The sequence below is a fragment of the Cryptotermes secundus genome, unplaced genomic scaffold (genome assembly GCF_002891405.2).
Source record: "Cryptotermes secundus unplaced genomic scaffold, Csec_1.0 scaffold397, whole genome shotgun sequence".
Lineage (NCBI taxonomy): Eukaryota > Metazoa > Arthropoda > Insecta > Blattodea > Kalotermitidae > Cryptotermes > Cryptotermes secundus.
Window position 1 is genome coordinate 407,786 of NW_019731983.1, and position 12,356 is coordinate 420,141.

General features: G+C 40.1%; 1 protein-coding gene across 3 annotated transcripts in view; it reads right to left on the bottom strand.

Annotated features, from left to right (window-relative positions):
* Positions 1-12,356, bottom strand: part of LOC111867397 (rab3 GTPase-activating protein catalytic subunit) — a 189,328-nt gene that overhangs the window by 155,721 nt on the left and 21,251 nt on the right. For all 3 annotated transcript variants that reach the window (XM_023857210.2, XM_023857211.2, XM_023857209.2), the window contains exons 6-8: positions 6,962-7,140; positions 6,280-6,339; positions 3,511-3,683 (exon numbers count right to left, since the gene is read on the bottom strand). In XM_023857210.2, coding sequence (XP_023712978.1) covers positions 3,511-3,683; positions 6,280-6,339; positions 6,962-7,140 — 412 coding nt within the window. The remainder of the gene's footprint in view (positions 1-3,510; positions 3,684-6,279; positions 6,340-6,961; positions 7,141-12,356) is intronic.

Here is a 12,356-nt window from a genome sequence, read left to right on the forward strand (position 1 = left end):
AAAACACAAGAGGATAAAATTCTGAAGGCACTGCCTATTGTCATTATAAATTGGCAATAATTTAATTAAACAGAGTGAAATTTTTGACAGGGAAGAAACTTACCATATCAGGCCAACATGGTAAACCATTGTCATTATGCTAAAGGACTGAAAAGGCCACGCCAAATTTCCACAACCTATGGCTCTGCATCACAATCCGAGACACCTGCACCACCACTTTGGATCTGATCCAATCCCTTTCTAAGGCTAATTTAATTCCTTATTACCCTACGTTCCTGGTTTAGAAACAATAAAAGTAGTCTTATGAGATCACTTTGTTGTGTATGTCCTCCCTCCCCCCACAACAAACTACTTCTAAACGTCTGAACCAGTCTCCATGAAACTTGGTATGTACGAGTATATCATGAATCCTGAGGTCATCTCCTAGGCGTACTTCATAAATCCTTCCCATCAGTAATACCAACATTAGAGCCCCTCAAAAAAAGCTGAGCTGCAATGTGACATGATGTTAGAAAGTTTGGATAGTGGAGACAAAAGAGATGGCCGCTGTCAGGCAATGACCAATAAACACACTCCCACAGTAAAAATAAACACACAACAACAGAAGAACAGTTTGACACAGTGTTTTCTATGTGGTCTATACAAAGGATATGAAATGTGGACCAATGGGACAAGTCAGTCTCATGAAACCGCAGGGTCATAAGACAGAGAAATTTGGTTATGAGTCCCACAGGGCACAGAACCAAGGATGACTGTGCTGTCATATCAGATACACAATTTTTTGTGAAAGGAAAGCAGACAATTAGTTCTTCCCAGACTTCTTGTTTACATTCCTGTCCACAATGTCCTGCATCATCCACACCAGCTTTTCAGACATTCCAGCCCACTGCCCCTGAGAAAGAGATCAGCCCATCTTAGGTCTGTCTCTTTGGTCTCACTTGATGTCAAAACAATGAACATGTAGTATCAGAAAGAATCCAGTCATTTGATCATCCATGACCAGTAAAAAATCAAATGTGACAAGTGACAAGTGTTTGCATTCATTCTTCTGAAATTAAGATGCAAGTCACCACCTAAGTACTTCTTATTTATTGCTTATGTTGTTTCTGTAAGATATTTTGGCTTTACAATACCATCATCATGAAGGTACACCTCATTAAAAAGAAAACTTTACAGATCACATACCTAACACTCATTCATGGAGCTGAGACCCCCTTGAGAAGCCACTTAAGAACTTCCCAGGAATTTATGGAACCTGAAGGTTCATTACCATGTTCACATGAGCCCTCCACTGGTCCCTATTCTGAGCCACACCCACCCAATCCATAACATCCTATTATATCTCTCTAGGATCCATCTTAATACTAAACCTTCCAACTACATCTTGGTCTTCTTAGTGGTCTCTTCCCCTCTGGCTTTCCCACCGATGCATTCCTCTCCTATATTTGTGCTACATGCCCTGCCCATCTTATCCTCCCTGCCTTGGTCATTCTAATTCTGTATTTCAGCATCCTATTGCAATTGTTTAATTTAACGTCCATGTTGAAGCATTCATCAAGCCAGAATATTTTATGCTGTGCTTCATGCTTCGCCAGATTCTGACACTGCCTCCAGCATCTACAATCAGTACTGTATCATCAGTACTTCCATAAGCAGGGCATGTACATCAAGTGCAACCTGTGGGCCTGTTGGCTTTTCATTAATCCTGCTACATACTACACGACCCAGATGTCCCACCAGCCAATATAGGCTATATCGCATAGCTTCCAGGAGCCCAGTCCCCTCAAGCAAGCTTGACTCTCTGATTACAATATTATATTTAAGCATCCTGTTGCACTCTACACGATAAATGATACAAACTCCGTCTTAAGTGCAAACAATATATATTTATATGTCTTTGATCTTGTTCTTTCTACACTTCATGTTTCGGCCTCTATCGGCCATCATCAGGTGTATACTCTTAACGTCGCTGCCGCACTGAACCCAGTCTAAAACTTAACATTTAAAAACACAATGTCACATTCTTCGTATTATCAACATCTACATCGTTGATATGTGTCTGGTATGTAGATTATGTTGCACACGTCAAACCCGATATTCTTGTAGTAGCACTCTAAAAATCTTTAGTTATGATGTTTTTAAAACCTTTTGTAGAAAATTTAAAAGGTTTTAAAAACATCATAACTAAAGATTTTTAGAGTGCTACTACAAGAATATCGGGTGCGACGTGTGAAACATAATCTACATACCAGACACATATCAACGATGTAGATGTTGATAATACGAAGAATGTGACATTGTGTTTTTAAATGTTAAGTTTTAGACTGGGTTCAGTGTGGCAGCAACGTTAAGAGTATACACCTGATGATGGCCGATAGAGGCCGAAACATGTAGTGTAGAAAGAACAAGATCAAAGACATATAAATATATATTGTTTGCACTTAAGACGGAGTTTGTATCATTTATTGACTCTCTGAGTCTGGGGACAAGGCATGCAACAACTGGGAACAGCTACAACACTACTAGACATCACCCTACATCACTGCATGTATAAGTGTGCAAAGGAAAAGAGGGTGAAGCCAAAATTCATCATAATGAGATAAGTAAATCACAAAATTAAATGGACCACATAAGACCCCAGTTATAACTCTAATGATTTTATACACAAAACTTTCCATTCAGTGATATAATGGAATACCAAGTTAAATATATTACTGGATAAACCCTTGAAGCTGTTCCTTCTTCTCATGAAAAATTATGTTTGGAGACTTAACAATATTTTCTGCAAAACTAGAAATATACAACGTAATCTGAATTTCTTAGCAAATAATTTCTTAAAGAAGAAACTGTCTGGGCTGAATTTGCTGGTTTGCATTTTATGTTCAAACAATAATTAATATTGATCATAAGTTTCCATAAGGACAAAATTTTCTAACCCAATGTCTGTAACATAGTGCAGTGCTTCTCAACCTTTATGAGACCGCAGCCCAGTAAGTTCTTTTTTTATAAGACAAGGGTCCAGTCCCAACAAATTTACTCGTAAATACCTTTCCAGTTTTGTTAAAGTTCATGCATTAAGCTAACGTAATATTAGTAATTAATTATAGCATAATCATAAAGAGTATTAGTACACTTATGTATACGGTGTAGCATGTTGACAAACATAAAGTTACATTTAAATTAGTTATCAAATTCCCGATCTTTCATGAATACTTCCATGTTTAAAAATATGCGGCTTGATCACTGACATTTGCTACACAGATTTAGGTGTTCTGTGTCTGAGCTTCTCGACACAAATATTATTCTCCTCAGAATATTTCCGCTATAAAATATTTATTCATGAAAAATGCTTAGAAAATGAAAATTACAAATTCCAGAAGAAGCTCCTGCGGCCCAGTATGATTGATGCCAAGGCCCACTACTGGGCCACGGCCCGGCGGTTGAGGAGCACTGACATAGTGGACCCTATACAAGGCTTCCTGGATATGATATAGTGCTGATTCTACTTACCCTGGAATGGTGATTCCATTTTCCCAACGGTATCTCATTTCCTGAGTGAACTCATACCAGAGGTGAGCAGCTGCTCTAATGTCCCCCAGGGCATGAACTACATGAGACATCACTACAGCCAATCTCCATATGAGTCCATCCACTGGAGCAGATTTCAACCCAGTTGACAATTCCTGCAGTCACAATGCATTTGCAATTATGAAGATTACTTGCAGTTTTTTGGGATAAGGATAATATGCCATGAAAATCTCAATCTGACATTTACAATTACATTTATCGCCCTGAATCAGCAATACTCTGTGTCAGTACAGTACAAACCAATCCCTGGTCATGTACCTATGGTTAAATTTCTGGTAGGAGCAAGAATCTTTCCCATCTTTCTGCTGACAGGGCACTTGAGGCTCTGTCCAATGGAGTACAAGTGTCCAAAGCATGAAGATCACTCACCTCCACCTAGAGCTGAGGTCAGGAATGCATAAAGCTTTACCACTACACCTTCAGGTGTCTTCATAGCACTGTGCTCATGAATCAGGCCCATTCTTCCTCATTTACCTTTATATAATTTCCTCACTAATATGTCAATACATAATGAAAGCATTACAAAAATTTTTTTTTCAATTTAAATGCTTATGTTACTCTGTTTTGCCAAGACTTCACCCAGTGACTTACATACCTGGCAGTAAATGTGTCATCACAAACAACACCACCATCACTGCCACTTCTTGTCAGATGAAGTCAAGAGAGTGGTGAAGATATTGTTCTGTCAACAGAGTTCTATCACTACGAACTTACAAAAAAAAAATACCTGAATATTTCCAGAAGCGTGTGGACAGTATAGGTGATTATGCTAAAAAGTAACACTGTAAAATCATAGAACAGAGTTCAAGAAAAGTACCCACCTCTGTTTCATTCAAATATCTTTTCCCACTATAGGGTAAAAAAAAATAGGAGCTATTATTTTTAAGCAACATGCAACTTCTAACTATCATTCATATCACTGACTTGCAACCACACATCCTGTATCAGAGACTTTCTATATGGCTGTCTGAGTGTTTCATGTACAAATCCACATCCTTCATTAGTCAACATTTTCTCGTTGATATTCAGCATGGTCACAATTCAACTAAGAAAAGTACAAACATCATTACTATGAAGTGGCTGTGCCACAGTTAAGGCGGTTAGTCACAGTTTTCAACTGAAACAGCCTAGGCTCAATTCCAGGTCAAGTCATGTTGGATTTATGGTGGATAAAGTGGCAGTGGGGTGCGATTTCTCTGAATATTTCAGTTTCTCCTGCCAATTTTCATTCCACCAGATGTGCCACATTCATTAATCATCCTATAATTGGCAGTGTGCAGTCCCAATATTAACAGCATCATTAAATAACTAATTTAAAAAAAATACTATCAAATCATTAAATAACTAACTTAAAAAAATACTATCAAATCATTTAATTACTAACTTACAAAAAATAATATCAAATCATTAAATTACTAACTTACAAAAAATACTATCAAATCATTAAATTACTAACTTACAACAATAGTGTGACATGTTGAGCTATGGATGACGCCCCTCCCCCTCCCCTCACCAGCCGAAGTTAGCCGAGTCCCCGCAACCTGGTAGCTATGCAACGCGAGTCAACAGTGGTGACGTCACCAAGGTGCACCGCTGTTGCTAGGCAGCGCGGGTAAACAGTGGTTGCGAGACGACGACGGTAGTAACAGCAGTACACAGCGTTACCAGCACGACGGCACCAGATAACAGGGTGCCTATTACGTGGCCGTTTTCTGTATTGTCCGAACGAGGCTACATAAGGAGCAGCGAAGGCTATTCACAGTTAGTCCTCGAGCTACCTACGAGTTAGTTCCGAGCAAGCCTACGAGTCAGTGTGTTATCAACGAGTTCTCAGTTCGCAAGTTACGAGCTACAGACGCGTGTGGGAGAATCAGTGATAGTTCGTGATAACCAGTTATATTTGGAGTGTGTAATTCAGCGAGACTTGTATAGCTCCAGCGCTATTAATACGTGAAGACTCTGGAAGATAGTGTTAAGAGATTTTGTTGTAGGGTTTGTAAAGTGTGGAAACCCGTAACATTGTGATAATTAATTGTAGCCGATATTTGTAGATTGTTCAATAAACCAATTAACGATCTCTACAGCGTATTCAGTAACGCAACATGTTACAATACTATCAAATCATTAAATTACTAACTTACAAAAAAATACTATCAAATCAATAAATTACAAACTTACAAAAAATACTATCAAACAGATTTCGGTGCTCATGCATAGACAAAAATCTTAAAGTCATTTATTCCATTTATGACCTTAATCAATAGCAGAGATATTATACTACATGAAGACATGAAGATGTCTTCCTTTGCCATGACAAAAATATTTCAAATAATGAGCTAAACATCTTATATTATCTTAATTTTTATCACACCTTTCTCTCTTAGGGGAAAAAATAGGCATATGAGATCAGCAAATTGCCTGGGTGTCCCGCCATTTCAACTTCTGAACCAATTTTCATGCAATGATACCACCTGATGTCCCACTTTTTAACTTCCTACAGCCAGTAATAAAAACATGAGAGACACAAGAATTTGAGAGGTCCTCTACCATTATGCAAATTTGATCAAGATAGATGCAATGGCATGGAAATGTACAAATGAAAAGCAAACAGACAAACATTTTTCATTACATAAACAGAGATTTAAAAATACATGCATCTGTTAAGCATGGTCTAATATAATAAGGTCCTACCTCCAACTGCTGATTATCACAGCTGGCATAGTTGCTTAATGGTTCCATATAAGGATTCTCCTGCAGGGAAAAAAATATATATATGTATAAAACCAGAGCTAAAACATTTCTATAATTCAGAATATACATTAACCTTCATTGGCCACACATTGCATTACCATGACAGAGTACATATGCAACCCAGCTAACCATTTGTTTCTTTATTCAACAATAATACCAATACCCCTGAGTAACAATATGGCCATCAGCCCTGCAGAACCAGGAGATTTAGAGTCTCCTCCTACTCTCAGATGATAAATTAAGGTAAAAGGAAAGTGGTCATGGAGACCCGCAGGGCTCTAGAATGGTGGTCAGGTAATCAGCCTTACGCACCATCCACCCTTTACTCCCAGGAAGATTCCTGACAATTATTTCTGTTAGAGGCTGAGTCAATCCAAGGGCCATAGTGCAGCTTGAAGGATTGCATCAACTGAAAAATCCAATGACCTTATCTGGAATCAAACCCATGACCTTCTGGCTTGTAGCACAGTTACTCAACCAACTACTTTACCGTGTCAATTATCACCCCAAAATTAAAATATACCCAACAATTCCACAGTACTGGGAAATTTAAAATCATTAATCCTTGACAAGTAAAGTTAATAACAATTCTAAGTAAAATTATGCTATTATGAGTAATTACTGGTTCATCCTCAGCATCTGGGAAGAGAAAGTACAGAATTGGCATCAGTTGGCTGTCAGTTATTGGTCCTTTTGTTGCATATACTTGACGCTGGCCTTTGGCTTTTTCAATCACTTTAGAAATTGTAGGGACACGAGATTCTGTTAGCAAATTCAATGGGGTGCTCAGATTTGTGTCAACTGAAAGAAATAGAGCCCAAATTAAAATAATGAAGTTCTGCAATAAATCAGGCAAGTGTGTAAACATAAGGATACCTTTTAATAACAAAAATTCATTCATGAGGACCATACACTAAATATGCCTTTCATGTGTACAGAGTGTCTCAGTGCAATAAAGAATACATGTACATGTTCATGCTTACTGTGTGTTTGATGATTGAAGATAACATATAACAAAATGTTTCAGTTTGTATGCCTGTCTATTCACCTATATGGTTTAAACTACAAAGTCATAGGTTCAGCAAAATTTGCAGCTGAGACAAAGACTACAGTTACTTTATAAACTTTACTTTGTTCCCTTGTGGACATATTTACACACTGCTTAAAATAGCTCATGGCACAGGAAGAGTTACATGACAAAGAACTTATGTACCAATAAGATTTGAACTTGTTCATTTGAAATCTTTAATAAAATCTGAGTTTATATGAAGATATATGTATGTGAACACAAGCATACACAAACACATACATAGAGTAGTGCAAAGGCTGCACACCATAGGACAAATCTTCTAGTGTGGTCACCTAACTGTGTGAAGATATCTGCATTTTGTTTATTAAATTTAGCAGCAACTGCTCAATTTGAAGCACATGGTCTTCAGTACATCAAAATTAACTATATTCTCCACCATTTTATTAATTCTGAAGCCATCTAACATCTACAGAGAAATAAGAACAGGTCAATGATGCAAATTCCATCCCAAGTGCAAACAATATATATTATATGTCTTTGATCTTGTTCTCTTCTACACTACATGTTTCGGCCTCTATCGGCCATCATCAGGTGTATACTCTTAACGTTGCTGCCACACTGAAACCCAGTCTAAAATTGAACATTTAAAAAACACATTGTTATTTTCTTCGTATTATCAACATCTACCTCGCTGATATGTGTCTGGTATGTAGATTATATTGCACATGTCAAATATTCCTGTAGTAATACCAGACACATATCAACGAGGTAGATGTTGATAATACGAAGAAAATAACAATGTGTTTTTTAAATGTTCAATTTTAGACTGGGTTTCAGTGTGGCAGCAACGTTAAGAGTATACACCTGATGATAGCCGATAGAGGCCGAAACATGTAGTGTAGAAGAGAACAAGCTCAAAGACATATAATATATATTGTCTGCACTTGGGACGGAATTTGCATCATTTATCGTGTAGAGTGCAACAGGATGCTGAGATATAATACTGAAGAACAGGTCATTAGCACTGGTCAATTTGGAGCATCTAGCCTTCCACATATTATAACAAACACCACTTTATCTTCAATTTTTAATGCTGAATTCATAACTAACTAGGAAAGAAAAAAGCATTACTGTGATCTGACAGTGACATTCTCAGTGACATGCAAATTTTATGCTACTCTGTAAATATTCAGGTCTTTCAGCTTCCAATCATTATTTTCTGGATATCTTCTGTGTTCCCAAGTCCTTTCTCTGCCACTCCATCAGAGACTTCTTTCATTCATCTAATTCTGGGGCTTCCCTTCTTCCTCCTAACTGATGGTATCCACTTCAGTACTTATTTTGTCACATGTCCATTAATTTTTCTCATGTGTGTTAACTATTTAGTTTTTACATCATCTAAAAAGTATTTTTTGTACGCTCATTTTTTCCCCACATAATTACATTATTTGGAATTCTGTCTTTCAATAATATTATTGCCAATTTACTCCAAACATATATTTTCACTGCCAATATTATCCTGTTTTCTCCTTAAAATGATGTGCTCCAAAGTACAAAACATGATATTTTAAATTACTGCCTTACCTGCCTTTAGTTTTCCTCGTAAGTATTCTATCCTATAAAATACCATTCACCGTCAAGATTAAGTATCATCCCAAATTTATCTCATCCTAAATTCCTGCAGCATATCTGCCATTCTCATTAATTAGCAAGATTTGAGAATCTGACAACAATATCAAGAATATGGTCTCTTGGGGTACAATGCCATCTAGTTTGGTTATAGCTGCCTATGTACAAAACTACAAGGCATCACACCCATTACTTATCATCCCCAAGGTGGTGATCCCAGGGTAACTGTGACATTTTTATATCACATGTTACAGGTGGTAATGACATCATCCTCGGTGAGGTTGGCCGAACCACAGCTGTCTTTGGTGGGGACGCATCATGGACCAGGGATGCGTTGGGACACCTCCTCGTGGTGCCACCAGGCAACAACAGCCCCATTCTGGGATGGCGGCTAAGTTCCCATAAAGGGCGATGGCTTTATGACCAGAGTCTCCCACATGGTGACATAATGACTCTTGTGTTTCACTATGGTGTACCCGGGACAAATGTGGGAGAGCACTCCTATGGGGGTAGCTTTGGCTATTTCAGTTGTCTCCCTAGATTACCGATAAGGTGCCGCAAGCCTTAGGGCTCAACACTCTAAAATGGTTTGACCAACCCATGTGGAGGGGTGGGAATGGGGGAGCTCATAAGCTACCCCCAGGGGTGACTTTCTCATGTAGGTTGCCCTGGTCGCAAGTCATGACTAACTGGTGTCACACTCCCATTAATCACCTGGGATACCTCCCTCCCCCCGAACAGGCACTCTTGGTCCTGGAGGCTTGTGAGGGTTTCATTCACAACAGGACCAAACCACCTAAGCCAAGGTGTGAGGCATCATGCTGAGGGCTGCATGGCACTGGGGTGGTAATTAGCCAGTGTCTTGGAACGATCCCTGCAGGGCACCTGGCAGCACCCCGTTGTACAGGGTGAATCGTATAGAACCGGCCCCAATGAATTCACTAATAATTCCGCAGGTGATGCATATAACCGCTCACAATTACGACAAAATAATCCGTGGTGTCGAATGGTGTGCGCATGATCTGGCAAGTGGCAGCCCTTATGCTGCAAGGTCAAGGACAATCCTGAAACGTGTCTGCAGTGCACAGGCGACAGTCATGGAGTACACTGTTGAATACTGAGTGTTTCTTGTTGTGCGCACGTACTGGGTGACAGGCTCGATTGCAAAGACACAACTGGAATTCAGGAGGAAGTTTGGAGCTCACAAGAAACCAGCAAAATCGACTATACAGTCCTTGGCTCAGAATTTGGAAAGGACAGGGACACTTTTAAGTGAACATGGTAAAAACCGCCCAGAAATGCCAGAAGAAACGATTGCAATTGTGCGGGACAGGTTACTGCAGTCTCCCAAGAAAGCATTACATCTAAGCCAGGACACCAGGTATTCTTATTCAACGTGTCAACAGGCTGCAAAGAAAGTGAACCTTCGTCCCTACAAGATCACCAGTGTTCAGGAATTGGGTGATGTTGATAAAGATAAACGGGTAAGGTACTGTTTATGGTTTCGAGAATTCGTGCACGATAACCCCAGAATTTTGGACATCACTTGGTTTAGTGATGAAGCATGGTTCCACCTATCAGGATATGTAAACACAAAATTCCAGGATCTGGGTGTCTGAAAAACCACATGAGATTGCTTAATCACCATTACTCCCAAAAAAAGTGGGTGTGCGTGGTGTGCCATTTCTGGTTTATGAATCATTGGACTGATCTTCTTCGACACGACCGTGAACAGCACCTTATACTGCTGTATTTTTTACGATTTCGTGCAGCAGCTGGATGATGTGGAACTTACACAGGGTTATTTTCAGCAGGATTCAGTGATGTGCCACACGTCCAACATGTCCATGGAACTGATTGAGAGCTTCTCTCTCAATCGCGTCATCTCTAAAAAGATGTGGCCCCCAAAATCCCCCGACCTTACCAGCCCGGATTTTTTTCTCTGGGGTTTACTGAAGGACAGGGTATATGCAAACAAACCGTGTATGTTGCAGGATTTAAAGGACAACATTTCGGCTGAAATCAGGAACATCACTGAAGAAACACTGCAGCGAGTCAGGGCGAATATGCAAACGCGGGTGGAGGCATGCCTACTTGAAAACGGCAGACAATTTCAACACCTGATCTGATCATGGCACACAATCCAAGATAAGATATGTGTAAATTACTTTAATATCTGTATGGTATATTTTATATTACAGCTCATTTCGTCGGGCCGGTTCTATATGAATCACCCTGTATTTATGCCTTCCACCCACATGGGGTGCTGCGGGTGGTGACCTTTTTAATCCCCAAAACTCGTGGGACCAAAATGAAAGGAATAACAAAAAAACCGGTCATAAGGACCTTAAACTGAAGATGTACTCCCTCCAAGGGGATCCCTACGAGAAATGCTTCAGCAAGGGACTGGAAGCTCTGGTGACCCATTAAGGGACCCAGGTGCAGCCAGCGAACCTGCTGTTGAATTTTCAGCCAAAGGCATGGGCGAACCAGTGGTCCGGAACCTACATGAGGCAAAACCAAAAACTCTATTGGGAGTCAGTAGTACTGACATACCACTACAGGGGGCTAGTACCTCTAGCATACCTGCAGTAGGAGAAGAATGGAATACCTAGTCGCTGGAGTAGGTGGACTCCATCTAGCAAAAAAAGCCTTGTCTGGATACGCCAGACGGAAGTTGAAAAAGGCAAGAGCTGGGGCAAGCATAGCAGGAACCTGGGGCAGTCAGCAACCAGGAAATGCAGGATCATCCAAGCAGGGAGAAACCCCCACCGGTACCTTTTAAGAGACCAAGGTCAGAGGGCAGTACCCCTACAGAAACGGCCATAACTCTGAAAAGGACCAGGGACTTACAAGGAGGCTCTGACCAACATAAAGGTAGCTATCTTCAAGGAAACTTATCCTGAGAATAAGCTTACCGAAGATGACCAGAATTCCATTCTGGAAGCACTGGGGGAGGTGTTATGTAGGACTCCAAAGGGAGAACTACCACACCTGAAATCCTACAGACTAGTGGGAGGTACACTTATTTATGCAAGTGCCGACCAACAATCTGGTCAATGGCTCACCTAAGCCATTGACAACCACAGGCTGGAATCAGGGGCCAGGCTGAAGGCTACTGATGCCAGGAACCTGCTCAAGCCTGTTAAAGTGGCTCTCCAGATTAGGGGCAAAGTTGCCCAGAATCTGGAAGAGCTGCTGGAATGGATTGCAGACCTCAATCCAGGACTTCATAAGGAGAACTGGAGGGTACTGGATAAGCAATCTAAGTCGACAGGCCAGAGGCATAGACCGAGGACAGAGGACCGGCTACAAAATATTCACAGGACTCTGACAGGGGACTGTTAAGGTGTTGAAT